The sequence below is a fragment of the Bos indicus x Bos taurus genome, chromosome 3, assembly GCF_003369695.1.
Source record: "Bos indicus x Bos taurus breed Angus x Brahman F1 hybrid chromosome 3, Bos_hybrid_MaternalHap_v2.0, whole genome shotgun sequence".
Classification (NCBI taxonomy): domain Eukaryota; kingdom Metazoa; phylum Chordata; class Mammalia; order Artiodactyla; family Bovidae; genus Bos; species Bos indicus x Bos taurus.
This window is the reverse complement of record NC_040078.1, coordinates 93,075,334-93,098,571: the sequence shown is the minus strand read 5'-3', so window position 1 is coordinate 93,098,571 and position 23,238 is coordinate 93,075,334. Positions and strand designations below refer to the sequence as shown.

The 23,238-nt window shown below is 55.0% G+C and overlaps 1 protein-coding gene across 14 annotated transcripts in view; it reads right to left on the bottom strand.

Annotated features, from left to right (window-relative positions):
* LRP8 (LDL receptor related protein 8) overlaps positions 1 to 23,238 on the bottom strand; it is an 80,512-nt gene that overhangs the window by 33,109 nt on the left and 24,165 nt on the right. For all 14 annotated transcript variants that reach the window (XM_027537208.1, XM_027537203.1, XM_027537199.1 and 11 more), the window contains exons 3-4: positions 11,540 to 11,662; positions 2,856 to 2,984 (exon numbers count right to left, since the gene is read on the bottom strand). In XM_027537208.1, the coding sequence (XP_027393009.1) occupies positions 2,856 to 2,984; positions 11,540 to 11,662 (252 nt within the window). The remainder of the gene's footprint in view (positions 1 to 2,855; positions 2,985 to 11,539; positions 11,663 to 23,238) is intronic.

Below are 23,238 nucleotides of genomic sequence, written 5' to 3'. Positions count from 1 at the left end.
GCCCCATGACCACAAACTGCAAAGGGGTGGGCTCTGAGATCGACCCACTTTTTCCTGAAGGTCCAGCACAGAGCTCCCTGCAGTGAGTGCGTGTGGTGTAGATGGAGGCTGGACCAGCCTAGGTGTGAGGAATAATTTACGGATTCACAATCATTATGGGCACAGGTCACTGGCCCTGCCTAGGGCCCTGGGCTTCCCCTCCCTGGTGGGCTGCTCTGAGCTCAGAGGCTGGGAGAGCCTTAGAGACCAGTAGCCCCTCTACCAGTTTACAGATGGGGAAACTGAGGCCCAGGGAGAGGAGCAACATGCCCAGGGTCGCACAGTCAGTCCGCGGTGACGAGGGGTCCAGAACTCAAGTTTGGGGCTCTTACTTCCTACTCTGACTCCTCTGGGCTTTCCGGTTTTCTTCCCACCCTGGAGTTCAGGCTGTTTCTAGAGTAGCGACCTGGCTTCCTCCCTCCTTCATTCCTTATACAGAGGCCAAGAAGAGGCTGGAGCCCCAGGCCAGGCATGGATACAGAGGCTGCATATGTATGCATGCTAAGTCACTTCAGTCGTGTTCGACTCTTTGTGACCCAATAGACTGTAGCCCCCCAGGCTCCTGTGTCCATGGGATTCTCCAGGCAAGAATCCTGGAGTGGGTTGCCATGCCCTCCTTCTGGGGATCTTCCCCATTCAGGGATCAAACTCTCGTCTTTTATGTCTTCTGCATTGGCAGAAGCAACATGACTAGCGCCACCTGGGAAGCCCGGTAACTTGGTGGTGGCAGCACCCCATCTTTCCACGTGGGGGCGCCAAGAGTCTGTTTTTACTTTCTGTTGGAAAACTGTCCTTTTTCATTGTTAGTGAACATAAAATAGAAGGATGCCTTCAGTTTCACAATGTAGGCAGCTCATGTCATGTGTTGCTGATGGCTCTATCAAGTTTCTGACAGATGAATTTTTTCCCCTTCTGGGCTTTTGGGATGTTGGGGCCTTGGTAGGAAATGCACACCCTACTCTGTGATGTCTGCCCCTCAAGATTAAGCTGATGCCTAGATTAGCCCTCCTCCTCCCTGTCTGGACAGGGAAGAGGACTCACTACGATCAGAGTTCTAGGAGGAAGAGCTGCTTCATCGTGAGCTTGCTCCAAGGTTTCGAAGCTGACAGCACCTTTAAGATCTACATCATCAGGCCTGTGTTCAGGGACCCCTCCCAGCATTCATGAATGAAAGAAGCTTTGAGGAATGAGAGAAGGGAGAATTCTTTTTCCTTTGCCTTGGTAATTGGGAGCTGAAGCAGAGAAGCCCAATAGGACCTTTGAACATGACTATTTTCTATAATTAACAGGGAACAGCCCTGCCACAACATGCCATGCTGCTGCTGCTAAGTCGCTTCAGTCGTGTCTGACTCTGTGCGACCCCATGGACTGCAGCCCACCAGGCTTCTCCGTCCATGGGATTCTCCAGGCAAGAACACTGGATTGGGTTGCCATTTCCTTCTCCAATGCATGAAAGTGGAAAGTGAAAGTGAAGTCGCTCAGTCGTGTCTGACTCTTAGCGACCCCATGGACTGCAGCCTACCAGGCTCCTCCATACATGGGATTTTCCGGGCAACAGTACTGGAGTGGGGTGCCATTGCCTTCTGCCACAACATGCCATAGTTAGAGCTATTCCCACACCTGGAAATAGTGGCTGATAGCCTTGATGACTGCAGAAACATCTGATTTTCAGGAGGTATGGAGGGGAGAGGATTCTCACTGGCCAGTGAGGCCCCACAGAATTATCACAACTGCAGAAATGAGGCAGTGTACCACTGGGGCTTTGCAACTGCTGGTTCCAGCCAGGATCTGCCCCATACCCAGACACTTCCAGCTTCAGAGATATCCAAATTCCAGAGACTTACATTCTTAGAGTGCTGTGACCTAGAAGCCCTCAGAGGAGGCAGCACTTCCCCAGGGCCAGGAAGGATGGGTAAGATACAAAGACAGAAGCTGGCAGAGTGAGCAGGGTGGGAGACAGTGGTGGACAAGTCCTTGGCAAAAGCCCCCGAGCGATCGCCCGGATCTCTGCCCAGCCTCACAGCCCAGTTCCAACAGCCAGTCTGTCTCCCCCATTCATCATGAGCTCCCAGAGAGAGGCCTATAGGATTCACCTTCTTGTCCCTTCCAGAGCCTGGCACACAGTAGGTGCCCGTTGCATATGAGACATGCCCGGCCAGGCCGCCTTCCCCACTGGTCCAGGCCCTGCTGGCCTGCCCCCTGGGAAGGAGATAATCCTGTGTTTGAAGCCCACTGATGTGGAACTGCCCCAGTGACCACTTCCATCTGTCCCTATAGAAGCCTGTTGAGAATGTCTTCCTGCCCTGTGACATTGGTGCTCAGATCTGAGATTTCAGCAACAGTCCTCAGGAATCTGTTCCCTTCCCCCCAACACTGCTGTGTCCTCACCCAGGCCACCACCATCTCTCACTATGGCCCCCACTCTGGTCTCCTGCCCCTGCTCAGAGATCAGTGTAGACTTATGGAATGGATGAGCAGATGTCAGGCATGGTTAAAACACGCATGGACTTTGCTGTCCGGACCTGAAGTCGAATCCCACTCAGTCCCATCACTTAGCCGTGGGCATTTTTCCTCGCTTGTCTGAGCCTCAGTTTCCTCACCCACAAATGGGGATGATAATGGCTGCTCGTGAGGTGGTTGTGAGGATGAAAAAGAATGTCTCTTCAAAGTGCCCGGCCGTTACTAGTGTCCTGACCGTTCCCCTTCCCTCTCCACCTCCCAAGCCCCTTGCAGAATCTGGCCCTCCTTCCCCACAAGTGGCCACTGCTGCCCAAGGCTGCCTGACCGTGACCCTGGGGACCAGACCCTGGACTCACACGTGGCACATCCAGCCTCGTCCGCTCCGCTCTCGCAGTCCTTCTCCCCATCACAGCGCCACGAGGCCGGCACACACTTGTGGCTGGTGGGTCCGCAGCTCAGCTTCTCTGCAGGACACACCTGCTTGGCTGTGGAGAGAGACACAAGAGCATAGCTTAGCCAAGGGGGACATAGGGCACGGTGCCAGTGAGCCCTACTGCCCGACTCCAGCCACATGGCCTGAAGCCCTGGGAATCCAGCAGGGCCTTCCTGTCTCAGTTTCTTCATCTGAGAAGTTCCTCTGCCCCTAAGACTTTTCTATTCATGTATTTATTTTTGGGTGGGCTGGGTCTTTGTTGCTGTGTGCGGGCTTTCTCTAGTTGTGGTGAGCAGGAGCTCCTCTCTAGTTGTGGTGTGCGAGTTTCTCATGGCAGTGGCTTTTTTGCTGTGGAGCATGGGCTCTAGGGGTGCGTGGGCTTCAGTATTTGTGGCATGAGGGCTCAGTAGTTGTGGTTCTCAGGCTCTGGAGCGTGGGCTCCATAGTTGCAGCACATGGGTTTAGTTGCTCTGCAGCAGGTAGAATCTTTCTGGACCAGGACTTGAGCCTGTGTCCGCCCCCTGCATGGCAAGGTGGATTCTTAACCACTGAACCACCAGGAAAGTCCTACCCCTAAGACTTTCTGAATCCTACAGTTGACCCTGTCACTGCCCTGCTTAACACCCTCTCATGGCCCCCTGGTCCCTGGCCCTCAAGACCCTCTTCAGTTGAGCCAACCCCTCCATCTGCCTCACCGGCCTAACCTCCCACCCTTCCAAGCCTTTCCTTTAGGCTCCAGCAATATGGAGCCACCATGCCCTGCATGCTCCTCTGCCATTTCCAGCTGTGTGCCCTTGGGCAAGATACACCCTGTTTGGGTCTCAGTTTGCCTTCCAGATCAGTGACTCTGTGATCCGAACCTGCAGATGGGAAGGGCTCGCCACGGCCCCAAGAGCTCCCTCCAAGCCTGCCTCCCCCTGTTAATGTGCCGAGCACGCTGCTGAGAGCAGTCGCTGTGTGCCAGGGCCCAGCGGGACCACACAGCTATAATTACTGCAGCCGCAATCAGAGACTGACTCAATCAGGGGCCCAAAGCTCCAGGGCTGATTCTCAATTTGGAAGAAAGAATGAGAACCCTGATCCAGCCTGGGGATGGCTCCCATCCTGAGCATCCCAGGACGACCCACGTGACAGACCCAGCCAAGGCAGAGACATCTCAGACCTCCGTGCTGGCTTCCTCACCTTGCCTTCCAGGGTGTACACGGACCGAACCCAGTGGTCTCTAGGATGTGCCAGGCGCAGTGCTAGACGCTTCCATAGTACTCCAGCAAGGCATAGGTTACACTGGGGCCTCTAGCATGAAGGTCAAGGGCATGGGCTCTGGAGCTTGGCAGCCTGGGTTCAGCTCAGTCACTTGTTGGCCGTCTATCTTGGCCATCAATCCTTATCTCTGTGCCCATAAAGTGGGCATAATACTATTCCCAGTCCCACTGGACTGTTACAACAACTACATTAAAGTCTGTAAAGCAATTAGAATGCCCAGCCAGTGCTCACTCATGATACCTACTATCATTTGCCGCTCGTAGCAGCTTATCTATTCCCTCAGTGAGTATCCTGCTGTGTACCAGACATAGCACCCAGCGCCGGGTCCTACTCACAAAGTCGTGAAGATCTAGGGGAGGGTGCAGTCAGCTGTGTCTCATGCCAGAGGCTGAGAACAGTCTGTGGCACCCTGGAGGCAGTGGGTTCCTGGTACCTTACCCTCAGTTCTTCTCTCTAATCTCAGACCAGTTTCCCCAACCTCTTAGTTCCATAGCTGGGATGAAAGCCCACAAGAGATGGAGAGAAGGACACAGGCAAGATGAGTTGGGGGCAGGTGTCTGAGTCAAGACCCCAAGATGCTACTATACCATGGGAAAAGAGTACCTTGGACCTCTCAACTGTGGACCCCAAAGTTATCCCTAGGAATATATTTCATAAATATAAGGCAACCTGTTGGGAATACAGGATTCATGGGATTCATTTTACAGAAATTTCCCTTTACAAATACTGTCGGGCAGAGCCCTGGAAGCACTGATACTCAAAGACCCTTTACACAGGCTTCCTTGGGGAGGTGGTACAGGTGGTGAGGGGCCTGGGAGTCAGGGGAGGGGCCCAGAGCACCTCCATCACCCACACACTGCAGGAACTGAGAAAGTACTTCCTGCTCTGGGCCCAGCAGAACACGAGGGGGCTGCAGCGACCAGCATGTCCCAGATAAGGGGTGGGCTGGTGGGTGGTGGGTGCAGGTTCTTGGATCCTAGCTCACACTAGACTGAATCCAGCCTTCCAGGGCAGAGCCCAGGCATCTTAGCAACTCCACCCACCCCTGCTTGCCCTGGTGATTCTCAGGCACCCCATTTGAGAACCCCTGGGTTACCATTCTGCAAATCCAAAAGATACAGGAGATTTCATGTCTTTTAAACCCGCTTCCAGAAAAGTGTTAGAGGAGGTGCTGTGTGTCTGCAAGCCCCTGACACAGAGGGGACAGAGGGATGAGGCAGCACCTGTGCGCCAGGCCTCAGGAAACAGATGCTCATGGGGAGTTGTTAGGGAGCCGTGGTTACTGAGTACCTACTGTGGGGCAGGCTACTTTATGCTGAGTTGATATTTTCCCATGTCATCCTGACCCTCTCCCTGCTACATAAGCAGGCCCTGCAGGCTGTGAGTGGAAACTCCAGGGGCACCAAAGATGGAGTTAGGGGCACCCCTAGAACAGAGCAGGACACTGGTCCTGCAGGTAAGCACTCCATTTTACAGATGAGGAAACCAAAGCTCAGAGAGACCCAGACCAAAGCTCAGAGTAACTGGCCCCAAATGCACAGCAGTGAGAGTCAGAGTCTATAGTCCTTTGACTAAACCCTGCCCTTTCCATCAAACCCCTCACTCTCCTATGGGTAGGGTAGTGGCCCAATCATCGTTGTTCAGTTGCTCAGTCGTGTCCAACTCTTTATGACACCATGGACTGCAGCATGCCAGACTTCCCTGTCCTTCACCATCTCCTGGAGTTTGTTCAAACTTACGTCCATTAAGTCAATGATGCCATCCAACCATCTCATCCTCTGTCATCCCCTTCTCCTCCTGCCTTCAATCTTTCCCAGCATTAGGGTCTTTTCCAATGAGTCAGCTCTTCACATCAGGTGGCCAAAATATTGAAGCTTCAGCTTCAGCATCAGTCCTTCCAATGAATATTCACGGTTGATTTCCCTTAGGATTGACCGGTTTGATCTCATCGCAATCCAGGGGATTCTCAAGAGTCTTCTCCAGCACCACAGGTCAAAGCATCAATTCTTCAGCATTCAGCCTTTTTTATGATTCAACTCTCACATCCATACATGACATGTATGACATCCATACATCATGGCCCAGAACCAACCCCAAACTCTCTGCTCAAAAGTCCAGGTGATTGAAACGGCCCTTGACCCATCTGTACCATCTCCGGGGGCCTGGTTCTGCATACCCCAGTGCAGCAGGCAGCTGCTTGAACTTTGAATGAATATTTATACAGTTAATTGCATAACCTTTCAGCAAGGACAATGATTAAACAATCCGTCTGCTTCCTTTCTTTATAATTAATAAGACATTTGCTGTGTCCCTAAATAGACAGCTCTAATTACAGGCTCTTGAGGATTCAGTAGTGCCTGACACCAGCCCTCCTACCCTCAAAGAGCCGAGGCACCTTCTTGGAATGTGGGGGACACAAGAGGCCTTGGAGGTCACACTGAGGAGCACTGGCTGGAGTGACAGGAGACAGAGGTTCAGAGAGGGGAAGCGACCTGCCCGGGGTACTGGACGCTGGGCATGACAACCGCTGTCTCTCCCGGAACCTCGCTGTCTCTGTTGTGATGCAGCTATTTCCCAAAGCAGGACACGGACCTCGCCCTCTGAGCTCCTGGGTCAGACCGCTCACTACTCAGCCCCGGAAGCTGCTCTGGGGAGTGTTGACGCGAAGCATCTCCTCAAGTGTGTGTGCTCAGTCGTGTCTAACTCTTTGAGACCCCATGGACTGTAACCCACCAGGCTCCTCTGTCCATGGGATTCTCCAGGCAAGAATACCAGACTGGATAGCCATTTCCCTCTCCAGGGGAATCTTCCTGACCCAGGGATCTGGGTCACTTGTGTCTCCTGAATTGCCAGGGAGGTTAATTACCGCTGCATGATCTCTTCATGAAGTGAAGGCTATTATCACCTTCATTTTACAGATGGGGAGAGTGAAGCCCAGAGAGCATAAGTCGTTTGCTCAAAGTCTTGTGAAGAGCAGAGCTGCACATCTTCCCCAGGTCCCTCAACCCCCAAACACTGTTAACTTATGGCACTTCACACTGCACGGGGGGAAGTAGGCCCCGATGGTCTCCTGGTTACCCTGGAGAGGGTCACTGCAGGGAGGAGGCTCACTGGGCCTTGGCTTAGGCAAGTCTGCAAGATGGGAGGTGGCTGTCTAATGCCCACTTTCAGGATAACTGAAGCTAGAGGCCCCAGGCAGCGTAGCGCGGGAGATAGAGCGTGGGTTTGGCATCAGACAGAGTATGGGTTTGGACTCCACATCAAATTTACTAATATGAAGGTCCTTCAACAAGTCACTTAACCTCTCTGCACCCTGGCTCCCCTCACCGGCACATGGGGTTACATCATCTCCCAGAGCTGGTGGGTGTTTATATGAAGAAACATGGAAATCCCTATACAGAACCCGGAGCAAACTTGGAACTAAGCAAACAGTTGCCCTTGTTTTATTTCATGAAATGCAAAGGGCTGGGAGGGCCCAGGTGTCACCCCTGGGGATAGACATCACAGCTTATTAGAGTCCAGAGGCCCTCCATGATGCAGCCCCCACCATTGACCTGAACACTTCTCCTTCTCTCTCCATCTCTTTCCCTCTCTCGCTCTCTCTCTCTCAGAAACAAATGCCCCAGGGAATGCCTCTGGCTTGCTGTCCAAGTATCTCCAGGTTCTCAGGGGCAGGAATGAGGAGCCCCACTTCCTCAGACATCAGGAATCCTCCAAGTCACCAAGGGCCTGCCACTGTACTCCAGAGTGATCGCAGGCATTTAAAAATTCCCAGAGAATCTTGTCTTAGAAATCCAAATCCAACCATCCTTTATCTAATTCAGAAGCTCACAAATTAATAAAGAGGGAAATGTCTGTTGACTGAAGGAAGGAAAGTGCCTGACGGCTTCTTATTGAGCAAGCACATCAGCAGTGCAGGTCACAGGACACGCAGGGCCAACAGCCTCCACTTAGGGACTGCTAGCTCCCAGAGGCCAGGGGCTCAGGCAGTGGTGACTATGGGGTCCAGCTGCTGCCCCAGGAAGCATGGCATGGACGTCCCACTGTGCAGAAGGGGGCAGTCACACCAAGCTCCTTCTCACAGGGTCAGCTGGGTGGGCCCCTGACTTGCTGGATAAGCTCAGAAAATCTCTGATAGGAAGGTGTGCTTGGTTAATCAGTGAGGTCCCTCTTCCAGATGGAAAGGCTCTAACATGCATGATTAAAACCTCATTTTCAATAAGCAGCACCCAGAATTGTAACTCATTCACCTTGAACCAGCTTCCCTACCCACATGCCGCACACCTCCCAACAGATGCCTGAAGGTGGGTCACAAACATCCCCAATCAAGGGAGCTATAATTAGAGCTGAAATGCTACTTTCATTAGGCAAATGTCCGGGCTTTCCTGCTGTGACTCCTGGCTCAATGTGACAGCCACAGAATCCAGAACCAGAAGGAAAGAGATCTGGGAGGAACCCCAGCCAGTGAGATGTAGATTATATAGAGGGGAACACAGGCATGGGAACCTGCTCCCAAATCCCTCCCTACTTCACGCAAAGCATCTTCACTTAAACTGCGAAGATTTTAAATCGGGGAGAGGGCCTAACGTCAAAACTCGATGATAAAAATCACACTGCCATTTCCTCCATCATCGACACTGTGAGTGCATTTTTTTTCATTTGGTCCTCACCACCCATGTAAGATAGGTACCATTGCCCCATTTTGCAGATGAATGAACTAAGGCTCAGGGAGATTGGGCAACTTGCCTGCGGTCGCACAGGTTAAAGGACCTGAACCCGAGTATATCAGACATCAAACCCACTATATTTGACTACTGACTATAATCTTTCTTTGCAGGTGGGGAAGGGGATCTATCCTAAAAGCTGGCACAGTCCCCAGGAACCTGGTAGGCTGTGGAGGTTGCTATGACAACACCAACTAAATGGGCAGTGAATTGGCTGCTGGGTTCTCACTTGGTCAGGAGGCTATGAGCAAGCCTGTTACCAGGTCCTGCTGCCCCCAATTCTGCCTGGCCCTCAAGGTCCCACACTGGCTGACCTCCTCCAGGTAGCCCTCCCCACACACAGGCCTTCCCACCTGTGACCAGTGTAACTGCACAGAAAGTGGGATCCTGGCCTTGTGCCCAGCTGGGTACAGGCGAGGGAGAAAAGGACCTCAGACTCTTATGAGTCCAGGAGTCTTAGAATCATGGTCTCTGGAACTCTGGAATGTTAGAGACTACAGCTCAGATGGGGCAGGAGAGCATGCAGGACTCACCCTGCATCACTGGGAGAGCCCCCTGACTCCCAGGATGCAGAGAAGAGAGCTGGGTGTCCCAACTCCCCTGGTGGCAGCTCCCACACAGTACTCTGTCAAGCCCCAGTGAGACTTGAGAGCCTGCCTTTTGTCATGGAAGGCAGACCAGCCACGAACAACCTGTGTGTCTTAGAAGCAGGGCCCTCAGCATCTCTAGGCTTCTAGTTACTCAACTACCTGATAACTGCTTTACAGCTGAGCCCGAAACAGGCCTGGGGAGGCAGGAGGTGTGAGGCCAGAGACCCGCCACCCCCCACCACTCTAGCCCAGCACAGCCCAGAAGATGGGAAGGCAGCAAGTGCTGGGAGGGGCAAGAAGAGGGAAGACAGAGAGAAACACAGGCAGGATGAAGAAAGAGGGCAAGGGAGAAGGGGAGGAGGGGGCACGCAGAGAAGGGAGGCAGCCCAAGTGCAGGGCTGGGCAGGAGGGAGATGGAAAGGAGCACCACTGCAAACAGACAGAGATGTGGGGAGGAGCAGGAGCATAGTTCTTCGGCAACAGGACAGACCCCAGTAATGACTGTGATGACGCTCCCTTCCCCTCCATCCCCAGTGTCCAGGGTAACTGCAGGCACGGGGTCTGGATGGCTGAGCTGGCTGACTGCCAAGGCGGTCACAGCTCCCCTCCCCAAACATGCACTCCGGGCTGCACATGGCTCTGCCCTATGTTAGCTGGGCCGCCTTGGGCAAGCAGCCGAACCTGTCCCAGCCTCAGTTTCTTTCTCTCTGAACAGACCCACCCCTCGCCCAAGCTGGCCCTGAGGAGGAGCCACAAGTGGGCGTGGCTGGGCTTTGTTCCTCCGGAAGCGCAGGACAAAGCACTGGGCTGCCCTCCCCCACCGTCCAGCACCTCCAGGACTGCATCGGGGTGCAGGGGCTGCTGGGTGGAGTGAGCAAAGGGTAGGGCCTGCGGTGTGGCTGGGGAGGCGAGGCAGCTGTGCAAGGAAACGAGGGAGTCCCTTGTCGTGGGCAGGGGTGGCTCCTGCTCTCCCTTTTTCTCTCCCGTTCCCTGTTTCGCATGCGGAGACTGGTAGCTCTGTTGCTAGGAGACAAGGAAACCCAGTTATCACCAGCCACAGGCTTAGATAGGACGCTGGGCTCCGCTGTTCCCACCTCTGCCTCTGGGGTGACTGTGACCCCTAAGGAAGATCCGGGGACTGCGACTAGCAGGTCCCCCTCAGCCCCACGGCCCTCCACGTGCTGTCCCTCTCCTGGCCTTTTGTCTCAGGCTCATTCTGCTGGAGCTCTGCCTCTGGGACCACCGGGTCCTTCCCCGCCCCCTTCTCATCTCCTTTTTAATTTAACAAATGTCACGGAATGACCTGCCCAGTGTTCGTTTGCTTTGAGGATTAGGGCCTGCAAAAGAAATCACAGAGAGACAAAGGCTAAGTGCAGGAGGCGGGCCTGGGGCTTGGCTTTGGCCTTCATCTTGCCCCTGTTGCCTGTTGCCATCTGGGCCAAGCTCCTAGGCTCAGTCCGCCCAGAGCAGAGGACAGAGTTAGGGCCTTGAAGACCCCAGCTAGGTGGCCTTGGGCAAGTCACTCGACCTCTCTGAGCCTCAGCTTCCACCTCTGCAGAAATCGGAACGTGACAGTACCTGTCTCATGAGGCCACCCTGGGAATAAGATGAATGAAAGCAGACAGCGCTTTGCAGATAGTGATGCTAGACAAGTACCGACTGCCATTAGTAGTATTAGAATTATGATTGGAGTCCTCAAAAAAAATACTAGTGGGGGAAACTGAGGGGAGGCCTGGAGCATGTGTGCTGGCTGCTTCTCACCATCAGGGTTCAGAGGGGCTGCTTTTAGCTCCTGGAACTCTAAGAGCAGGGCCCAAGCTGCCAGAGGGCTGGGAAGAAAGCCCAGACACAGGTCACCGGACACCAGCGACTAGAAGCACTGGAGCTCGTGAGTGCTCAGCACAAAGTGCCTATGGGGCTGTAGGAGACAGATCACCTCACCTGAGCCTGCAGCTTCCCCACCAGGAAGACCTGGCAAGGAAGCTGAGCCCCAGAGCCAGGCCCCACCACAGCCCAGGGGCAGGACTCACTGCACGTGGCCTCCGACTCGTCAGAGCCGTCTGGACAGTCCTCCTCGCCATCACACTTCCACCGCTCTCGGATGCAGTGGCCGTTGTTACAGGTGAAGTCGCTGTCTGCACAGGTCTTCTTGGCTGTGGGGCAAGGAGAAGAGTATGAGGGGCCTGGTGGGCACAGGAGGCTTTTCCAGGACATACAGTCAGGTGGCTACAGGGTGACCAGAACGTCCTCCGTCTGCAAACTGGACCACATGACCTCCCACAGCTCCAGGAGAGAAAGACTTATTCATTCCACACCAGGAGGAGACAGGCAGTCCCTGGCCCTGTTCTCCAGGTTCAACAAGGGTGACAGCAACCAACCACCAAGGGACTGCCTCTCCCCATCACACCTCTCTCTTCCCCGCATGTCCAGTCTCACTGTCACAGCCTCTAGGAAGCCTCCCCAGATCACATACAGTGGTTGCCTTGGCCCCTTCAGCCAGTTCTCCGTTCCTTTACCTGCCTTTCCTCCTCCCTCCGGCCAGACTGAAGTCAAGGCCTCTTCTGCAAGCACCAGGGAGCTTATTATTTATGATAATAAATCACAAAAGTAAGTGATCACCTCGTGGCAAGATTAATGAGGTACGTTTTGTTCACAGCGAGGGAAAGAGACTCTAGACATCCAAATCAGTCTCTGTCCTGAAGGCCTTTACAGCCCGGAGGGGAGGCCGCCACGCTGCAGGCTGGAATCCCAGCTCTGCCTCTTTCTATCTGTGTGACCTTGGGGATGTTACTGGACCTCTGAGCCTCTGTTTTCTTATCTATGTAATGGGGAGAAAGAAACAAAGGGCTCTAAGGAGAAGTAGCAAGAAGTTGTAATGTATGAAGATCAGGCAACAGAGACCCTGGTACACAGCAGATGCTCAGTAAGCAGCAGCTATTGCTGTTTTTATGGTTCAAGTCTGAATTAGAAGCAAAGGAAGTGGGGTGTTCTACACCCTCAGGGGGGATATACGTAACAGGCTGGGCTCTCACAGCTGGGAGCAGAACTGGGACCAACTCAGGGACCAACATGGTTTGCTTTTCTCCCTGTCCCTCCACTGGCCCGATGCTCCTCCAGTGTGGCTATTACATCAGATTCGACACCGGACCCAACTCAGGGTAATTTCAGTGGAGCCCACTGAACCCAAGGGAAACATAGCCGCTGCTCCTACACCTGCAGGCCAGGCTCCAGCTCTTTCCAGGAAGCGCCTTCCCAGCGACCAGCCTTGGGTTATGTAAATCCTCCCACAGGCCCTCTGGCCTCCTCTGGAGCCACAGGACTGCTCCCTCCCCCTGAGCAGCCCAACAAGGATTTGAGGACAGACACTAGGGCTCCTGAATCCATTCCATTTCTGCCTTCCTTTTCAATGAAATCTTTGCAGTGCATCTGCATTCTAGGCTGAGCTTTCACACCTTCCTTAGAAGAACATCTCTGCCTTTGCAGGGTGGGAAGAAACCAGAGGAATCAGAGTCTACCTACAGATGGGGGCCTGAGGCCTAGAGACAGAAAAGGGCTGGCCCAGGGAAACATAACACCACAGTGATCAGAACCAGCTCATTGCCTCCCAGTCCAGGACCCTGAAAGCCCTCCCTGAGCCCTGCACTCAGGGGTTGACGTGGGTAATAGATACCAATGTTGCTGTTGTTCAGTCGCTAAGTCGTGTCTGGCTCTTTGTGACCCCTGAACTGCAGCATGGTGAGTTTCCCTGTCCTTCCCTTTCTCCCAGAATTTGCTCAGACATAACCATTGAGTCACCGCCTTTTGGCAAATCACAGCCTATGACACATCAGAGAGTAAGTACAGTTATGAGCTCTGGCACCTGGACATTTCCAGAGTGCTCCCTTCACAGGAAGCTCTGCATCCGAAAAAGAAACATCTATTCCTGTGCTTTATTTTTCCTGTTCTAACATTCTCCAAGTGCATCCCATGAGCCAGGCTCTGTGCTTAACACTTTACCAGGAAACCCCACGACGAAAGGCCTGCTGTGGCCCTCACTTTACGTGGGGAAATTCAGTCCCAGGGTGTTAAGTTACACACTCAAGGTCACAGCTCAGGGGCAGCAGAGGTCACAATTTGACCTCACTGTCAGCCAACCTTCTTCCCCACCAGGGCTCTCCAAACAAAATGCCCAGTGGCATCAGATATGGAACAAAAGCCCTGGAGTAGATGGGAAAGTCCACGGAAGCTCCAACTCGGTGCTTGGTGAGCATGTATCTGTGCCCTGAGCACACGGATTGGGAATCAGCCCGGCCTGTTAGTGCAAGTGCACAACCAGCAAACCCCAGGAGAGAAGGGCCAGGCTGACCGAGAAGGTGATGGAGGGGCTCCATCGCTGGGCCTGGGCCAGCCAGATGCTCACCAAGCACCCTCTCCTCCCTGGCATTCTGGGAGTGAGCTTGGCCTCCCACAGTGTGCCAGGTCCTGGTGGGCCCCAAGCGAGGAAGCCAGAGCAGCCACAGGCACCATCACAGTCCTGAGGGGAGGAAATGGCAGCCTCAGGGTGCATGTCCTCTGGCAGTGTTTTAGGGAACAGATTCATTCACTGTCATGACCAGTTTGAACATTTTCCACCCTAGCACCTTTCATTCAATATCCCAGTGACGACTTACAGCTATCCTGACAGCTGTTGTTAATTCCATTTTACAGAAGAGGAAATTGAGGCTCAAAGAGGTAGATGTGGTAGGTGGCAGAAGTGGGATTTCAATCCCATGTGCAGCTGCCAAAGCTTGGGCTCTCTGTGCTAAGTCCCTTAGCCACCACAGTATTATCAGGCTAAGAATGAGGACCGCAGAGAGGCAAATGCAGTGGGACTAGATCCCAGGGGCTGCAGGGCAAGGCAATGTGGAAGGTCAATCATAGACCAGAGGCACCTACATTGAAGTGCTCCCCTGGAATGTACCCAGAAATGTGCAGTAAACCTGGGCCTCGACGACCTGTGCTTGGCTAATGCACCACCCTGGGGAAACTGAGGCAGCATGGTCAGTTTCATGCTGGGAACTGGGCTAAACTACCTGGGCGGGCCCTGTCTGAAGTGTGACCACGTGGAAGGATTTGGAAGCAGAGCTGTCTAAATCCTGGCATGGCCACCTCCTCTCTGGGTGATGCTGGGCAAGCTCCTTCCCTCTCTGGGCAAGTGGCGAGGGTGGCTCCCCCAGGAAGCACTGGCACAAGGGCAGAAGGCAAAAAGGGATCTGAGCGAGCATCCTAGTGAGGGGTGGATCGGTATAGAGAGGCTACATCAGCCCTGCCAAGAGATGAGGGATCAGCAGTCTTGTGAGGCTGTCAGAGCAAACCAGGCCAGCCCCCACTCTCCTGGCCTTGGCAGCCTTGGCTCCAGCTCCCAGGGTGATTCCCAAGCTGGGCTCAGGGCCGTGGTTCTCTATTTCCAGGGATTTATGTCCCTCTGTGCCAGTCGCCCCTTGGACAATGCCCACCTCTGTGAATCCCTGTCCTCCACGGCCCAGGAATGGTATACAGTCATCCAGGGTCTGCGACATCATAATCTGGTGCCATGGCAACAGATGGGCTGCCACAAAGGACTCGGGATTCCAAAGGGCAGTGGGGAGGGGCCAACCCCATGGCCGAGTGGGAGAGAATGGGAAATCCAAGACAAAGGAAGCGAGAGCTGCTCTTCATAACAAGAACGCAGACCAAGGAAAGTGTCAGGCTGCTCACGGTTGATGGAACTCTGTTCTGCCACTTGTGGGCTGTGTGCCCTTTTGCAAGTTACACAACTTCTCTGAGTCTCACTTTTTTCATCCACATTCAGGGATCATATCCTTGCTTTACCACACAGGGTTGCTGTGAGAAGCAGTCGGGCTATATTAGATGGTGTCTGGACTTCACGAAAAGCAGAAAGGTGTGAGTTTGCGATGTGTGAAGTCAGCAGCCTCAGCTGCTGTGTGTGTGACACTGGCTCATCCACCTCCTCATCTGGTATGGAGGTGTGGTGCTGACTGCATCTTCAGCCCCTCTCTGTGCCCAGAGCCTATGATCTTGTGAAATTGTTATGATCACTCAGCACCTCCCAGCTCCTCCGCCCCTTCCCCGAGACAATGTGCATCCTTCATGCTGTTATTCCCCACCCACACTCATCCCGCAGCCCCAGTGCAGACAGGGGGCTTCAAAACAAAGATTAGTCAGGGCTGCAGGGCAGAACTGCTCAGTGTGGCTTCGTCTTGGCAATCACAGTGCTCCCTCCTGTCAGAGCCCAGGGCCTTGAAGTCCCCTCTGCAGCTCTCCCATTCTAGAAGCAAAAGCCAAGCCCAGGGAGAGGCGGCAGATCAAAGGCACAGCACACACGTGCACCTGAGCCCAGGTATTCTGTCTCCTGGTAACACTGTGTAGCCAGGAAGCCAGGGAGGGCTACCCAACCATCCCAGGGGTCAGGGAAGGCTTCCTGGAGGAAGGGACTGTGTTCAAGGAAGAAAGAAAGGTCAGCCAAGCTGCAGGAGTAAGGAGAGCGGAGAAGGGCATTCAAGGAGAGGGATAACGGCATGGGGTGTGGAGGAGCCAGTGGAGTGGCCATTCGGGGCTCATTCGACACTTAAGTGGCAAGGGGCCTGGCAGCTCTACTAGGCCATGGGCCAACTCACCCTGCCTGGCACCAGGCTGCCCCTCAGAGGCCCAGTGCAGCGGCCTGGCTTTCCCTGAGCATATCCAGGGACTAAGCCCCTATCCCTGCTAATCACAGGACAGCCAACAAAACCCACAGCTCCAAGCTACCCAGGTCTCCTTCAGTATTTGGGGGTGGGGGTGGGTACGTGGACCACCAGGCCCTAGCAGGGGAGGAGAGACGAGGGACCCCAACAGACAGCTGGGGACCATCCATTCAGATGTTTGGCATAAGCTTTATTCTTTTCCCTTTGGGAGATTCTTGATGCCCATTGGCTCACCAAGGACCCTGAGAGGCCTACAGGAAAGATATCAGATTGATTTTGTTTCCTGCAATACTTTCCAAATTTGTTAAGCCAAAGACCATCTTTGTTGGATGCCATGTCTACTAATTTCCCAAGAAAAACCAGTGCAATGAATTGCACTTGATGAAACACTGCTGTAGTACGAGCCCTGCATCCTACAGATCAGAAGATGAAGTCCAGAGAGGGGAAGGACTGGCCTATCGTCACACAGCAGAGGCGGGTACCCAATCTTCTGTCTCTGGGCCACCTCCACCAAGCCATGAAAAACACAAAACACTGTTCCCAGAGCATTTGGCCCTGAGCGAAGCTGAGAGTTTCAGTCCTAAGAGCAGGGACATGTCTAGAGGTGAGCCCAGGATGGCTGGGCGGTGGGGGGCACTGATACCAGGCCACACAGGACGGGGAGATGAGAGAGATGAGGGCTGTGTTAGCCCTCAGGTTCCTGCAGACAGGTCGCGGGCCTCAGGGAACATTTTTTGATGGCAGAGCAGAGACCCACAAATGAGATGATTCCAACTGAGCACTGTTTCTGAGCCACCTGGGGCAGATCCCTTCCCTCCCAGGGCAGTTGAGAGTCTGGAGGAGCAAAGATGTAAACCCCCACCTTGGAGACTTGTGCACAGAGGGGACTCATCTGTTCCCATTTCCTCTCCCAGGCCTGGACCAGCCCCAAGTGTCCTGGCTCTGGCCCTGCAGCCCAGCCCGAAGGCAGCTGGGCCACTGGTACCCAGGTCGGGCAGATGAAAGAGCCACTCCCCCCATGGTTACCCTTCTGCAGAGCTCGCCAGGCCCCGGCGTTGCCAAGACGACCGCTGCCAGCTGAAGGAAGATCCGGGGTGGGGGCAGGGGGCGTGCCAGCCCGCCCCTGGCCTACTAACCTGGCAGGCAGATTTAAATGACAGCCCAGGAAGCTACTATTAAACTGTCACCCCAGTCAACAGGACGACGGACCCGGAGTGTTCTCTGGCTGCAGCAACAACACAGCGGGAGTGAGAGGGGGAGGAGACGGTGGCCCAGAGCAACCTGCACCCCCTCCCTGGAGGCCCAGTCTGCCTGCCCGCTCACCCGCCAGCCAGAGCCACCCTCTAAGGCTGTGGCGGGTTGTGGCACAGAGCTGCCACACAGCACAGGCCTGGAAAACTTTGTTTTCAAGCAGAGGAATGCTTTGTCTAAGTGAAACCCCAGGGTATAAAATAGAGTAAAATGGAGCTGTGCTACTGAAAGCAGGGTGAGAGGGGTCCACATCAGCCTTTGCCCCATCCCTCCCTCAGCAGCCCTGGTGGGGCCATAACACCCTGGGCTCACAGCACCCCCCAGCACTGGGTTCAAACCCGACACTGATCCCATCCCGGACACATGATGTTCCTAAGAACCCTCAGTTTAAAGATCCCGTGAGTTGGGGGTTGGGGGGAGATCCCATGAGTCTAATATAACATTTAGAACAGCTTCTGAGGGTTCAAGGTGCTCACTCTCCAAGAACCCAAGGTTCTAAGACTGCCACCCTGATCCACACACCTCAGCCGGATGACGGGACTCCAAGATGGTCCCTGCACGAATCACGTAATGTCGACAAGCTGTGAATGCCCCCGACCCCGTCCTGTGAGGGACTGACTCTGAGTCCGCGCTGACAGTCAGACCCAAGGCTCCGGTGCTGCCAGAGAGGCAGGCCGTTCCCACAGTGTCCCGACACCCACGGAGCGCAGGGGGAGGGGCTCGGCTCGAGGCTTTGTGCTGCCCAGCGGGCTCCGGGGCTCAGGCCACCACTATCCATCAGCAGGTGACATCTGAGTCCGCTTTCTCGTCCACCCTCTCATCCCACCTGGGGAGACAGAGGAAACGCAGCAGCAGATGCTGGGGGGCGGGGGGCAGGGAGGGGTGGGCATGTGAAGGGCCTGAGAGAGAAGATGAAAGAAAGAAGCGGAGACTGTGGGAGGACCACTCTTTGGGGAGGGCTCTTTGTTCTTAAATCGGACAATGTCCCTCAGCGGGGTGTCCCCCTGGCCCCACACGCCAGCACCTGCCAGCACTTCCTTCATCTCAGTGTCCCCTTCACACAGGATCTGACGCCAAGCAGGTGCCCAAAGAGTACCCGTGGCCCCACACCCCTGACAGACTGTGCGATCCCTTCCCACTAGGCCTCAGCTTCCTCAGGTGAGCAGATCTGTGAGGACCCCTCCCGCTGACAGTCTGGGTCTGACACAGGTGGGCTGTGCTCCTCGGTGCTGCTCCAGGGGATCCCCTGGGGCTTCCGGCAGCCAAGTCCCTCTTCCAGGCCCCTGGCACATCCCAGCTGCTCTCCGACGCTGCCCCACCCCGGCCCTGCTGTCACCAAGGGAGGTCCAAGCCATCACTGGGGTATGTGGGACTCCCTGTCGCCACAGGGAAGATGCGTGTCTCCGAGGGACAGACGACAAAGGGGTCTTCCTGTCGTAGTGATTTGTGGACGCAGGGTATTGAGCCAGTGACAGCTGTGAGGGGGCGGGGGGAGTGGGTGTGGGGAGAGTGGATGGGATCAGCAGGGGTCCCTGGCAGGTGTCTGCACAGGACCGAGCACCACTCAAGGGGTGCCGCTCAGAGCAGCTGGTAGCATGGAGGGGACAGCCACTCCCTGCCCAATTTCCAGGCTCAGGACTGCCCGCCCTGGGTCTGGGACACCCCCTTGGCACTTGGATTTGAGGTCCCAAGGAAACAGCTAGAGGGAAACTTGCTCTATCCTCAGAGTGGAAGCCATCAGAAAGCAGAGGCGTGGTCAGGAAACCCTCCATGACCTCCAGCCAGGGCCCTGCCTGGTTTCCACCCACACACTGTCCCTCCACTCAGGTGAGAGCACGTGGCTAGCCCCAGCGGGGACTCAGCCTCCTCTGACCTGGGGACCGTCCCGTCTAACCCCATCAGTCACGGCTCTGCCTCCCACCGGCAGACCTCAGAGCCTGCCAAGGATCCCACCTTCCAGGCCCTGCTCTCCATCACCAGCCCCGACAGGAGAGGGAGCTCTTCTGCCTCCTCTTCCGCAGCTGAGGGAAAGGCTCCGGGTCTCATTGCAGGGGGCTCTGCCACCAACAAGCTGGGTAATGCCGGAGGACCTCTCTGGGCTCTGTGGCTTCCACCCCACTGACTTGGACTGGGAAGCCCAGGGCTCCGTGGACAGAGCTCTGCAGCGGAGGGCAAGAAGGCCAGGCCAGAGGGGCCTGAGAAGTCCCCAAGGGCAGATGCCACCTCAGTCAGCAGCCTGCGTCGGGTTTGCTAAGGGAGTGGGAATCAGGTGAGACTTCCCAGGTGGCATTAGTGGTAAAGAAACCCCTGCTAGTGCAGGAGATGTAAGAAATGTGGGTTCAATCCATGGGACAGGAAGATCCCCTGGAGGAGGGCATGGCAATCCACTCCAGTATTCTTACCAGGAGAATCCTATGGATAGAGGAGCCTGGCGGGCCCTAGTCCATAAAGTCGCAAAGAGTTGGACATGACTGAAGTTATTTAGCATGCACGCAGGAACAAGGTGCCCAGCTGTTCCTATTCAGAGGCCACCAGGTGGCACAAGGACGTGAATGATGGAGTGATGACCACCACCTGTCTCCTCAGTGCTGCCCCACCCCATTCACTCAGGCACCCTCTGCCCACGAGGCAGCGGCTGGGAAACAGCCCTACCTGAGTGGAAAATGAACCGCTTTCACCAATTAGGTGGTAGGAGAAGCATTTTGAGAGGAGCCTCACTGGGTTATGGGCTTCCCAGATGGCTCAGCGGTAAAGAATCTGCCTATAGTACAGGAGACGCAGGTTCAATCCCTGGGTCCAGAAGATCCCCTGGAGGAGGACACGGCGACACACACCGGTATTCTTGCCTGGAAAATCTCGTGGACAGAGGAGCCTGGCAGCCTGTGGTCCATAGGATTGCCTAGAGTTAGACAAGACTGAGCACACAGCGCCACTGGGCTATCCTGGTGATAAATGGGCAAGGACGCCCTGTCATTGGGAAATCCATCTCCTGGGATTGGGTGGGCTGGAGCCTCTCTGGGGGCGTCCCTTCTGTGTTGGCCCAGAGTTTCTCACCCAGGAGGCTGATACGAGCTCTCTGTCACCCTCAGCCCCTTGCTGGCAATCCAGGAAGCCTCTGCCCACTAGGAGGTGCCAGTAGGAGGCCTGAGGATTAGGACACTGCTCTGCGAAGTAGTTGAGGCCTGTGCCTGGATGGCTGCTGGCTTTTATCTAGAAAGAAGTTAAGACCATTTTACTGTGCCTGGTGTTAGCAGTAGGCTCTCTCCAACCCCTGGCCTGGGGGCCTGGCTCCACTGTGTGACCTTGGTAAGCTCTTCTCTGGGCCTGGCTCTTTTCCTCCATGACAGGACTGGATTAGACGAGATGATCTCTAACTTCCCTTTTTTTTTTTTTTTTTTTTAAGGTATGGTACTACTATCACCAGGTCCAGAGTGAGGCTGGCAAAGGAGGGGATCCGTGGCTCGGTCCCCAGGCCCTCCCAATCTGCCTCCATGGCTCCAGGTGGGGGCTGGAGATCCACAGCCAGTAGTCACTGACCTGTTGCAGGCCCCTCCATCATCAGAAAGCCACCTTTCCTGGTCCTTTTGGGTTCCCATCTCCCCTAGAACCTGACCAAGGGTTTAGCAGGTGCTCAGGGACACTTCAAGCTGCTCTGCTAACTGCTCTCGCCCACCCCTGGCTACCACTGCCCCACACCCACCCAACGGTCACGGACGAACCGTGGGCTTGCCTACCTGGTGTCTGTACTTGTGTAGCTCCACCTGCAGGAGACACTTCTCATCTCCACCTGGCAAAACCCCCCACTCCTCAAGTCCAGTTCAAGCATCAGTCCTAGACGGTGTCTGATGACACCCTCTACCTCCAACAAGGCCCAAAGGAGTGGAACTCCAGCCCGGGGCCCAGAGCACCGAGGGTAGAACATTCGCCAGCTCAAGTCTCCACAGGCTGCTTACTTTGCTGCCATATTTTTGGCAGGCCAGACCTACCGGGACAGTGCTCTCAGCCAGCCTTCCACACTGTGCCCACCCTGGCCGTCAGTGCCAAGGTGAAGCTCTGCAGCCCGGCCAGACAGCACTCATCCTGTTGACAGCCTGGAGGCCCCAGGAGGCTCCACCCGAACCAGAGCGGGCTCAGTGAGTCATCCCAAGGCCCAGCCAGACTGTGGAGCCGGCCTCAGGGAGGGGCAACCTTCCTCTCCCATTGCAGCTGGGCCCTTGGGCCCTTGGCTGCAGGAAAGCCCTTCACAGGATTATTGGGAGGGAATTCTGCAAACCCAGGCCCTGGTTGGGGGAGGGGGTTGGGGGTGGGAGAGCCTCTGACTCTGAGCCTTAGAGCCTTAGCACTACTCCAGGTTGCCCCAAGCCCCTTGCCTTCCCCATGCCTCAATCTCATCAGAGGGGACGAGAGTCAGGCTTTCATGTGCACGATTCACGGACCTCCACCCTCCAGGTGGAGAGCGGAAGGGACAGAAGGAGGGCACGCCAGGCATGCAGGCAGGGCTGCGTGCTGCCAGCCTGTGCAGTCAGCACCCGCCACTAGAGGGGAGGCAGGTGTGCAGCTGGGTGGTGAGGATGGCAGAGCACTTCCGTTGCTCAGGGTGGATGCTCCATGAAGAGAGGGCAAGGGCCCTACAGCAGGGGCCACCAAGGAGCAGCAGCTCAGCCGTGGGGAACTATGGGGCTGTTCTGAGGACAAGGAGTCTCTGGCTGAAAATTCAGCAAAGGCTGAAGGAAATCTGGCAGAAGTGGGATTCTGAATGAATGCGGTGCCAAGTAATAGATTCGGTGAGCCCCCCACCCCCCACTCTTCAGCAGGGGTCTTCATAGCAGCTTTGTGAGGCGGGGGAGGGAGGCATCACTTCCTTTGAGAGATGAGGAAGCAAAAGCCCTTGAAAGGCAACGGACTGTCCTAAGGTCACAGAGCTCAAGGCGGGACCAGAATCCAGGTCCTTTTATCCCTAACGCTCAACAGGAAAGAAAAAGGTGAGAGGTGGACCTTCCCTCACAGAAATTACAGCCAGGGTGAGGAGACAAGAATTCAGATGTAACCGTTCGGACCCAGAACAAGATTAGACGGTCCTGATCAGAATCAAGGGTGGTAATGATGCTGTGTGGCCTCAGGCAGTCATCTCCCTCTCTGGGCCTCAGCTGAAAACAAGGATGCTGAACTCACCCCTGAGGAAGCTCTCACCAGCGCCTCTCCTCTCTGTAGGTGAGACATGCTTGGGGGGCGAGGGCAATGAGATAGGAGCCTTTTGAGTAGGACCTCAAAGAAGGGCTGATTTTGCACCAATGGGGAAGCAGTAGGGGCTGAGGAAGCCCATCCTGAGAAATCTTATTTGATCCAGAAGGAAAAGGTAGATTCTAAAAGCAGATGAAGGAGGCAGTTTCTTTTCTGGCTTCTTGGTGCATTGGGAAGGAAACGAGGTCCATTCTCTGAAGCCTTTCAACATCTCAGCGGGGAAGTGTGAGCGCATGGGTGGCAACCCCACCCAGCAGCAGATTCCGGTGAGAGATGCCCCCGGGCTCCCTCATCACACTGATCACCTGGGGCTGCTCATGACTTGTTCAATCCAGCCTGCATGTGGCTGGCAGCTGTGCAGGCAGCAAGCAACTCAGGGTCCTGGAACTACAGGTGAGTTAACTTCTCAGAGCCTCAGTTTGCTCACCTACAAAATGGGGATATCAATCAATAGTCACACCCTTTGGGGCAAGATGTACAGGAGATGATAGATGTTGAAATTATATAGTGAATTGTATATACTTTGGCCACCTGAT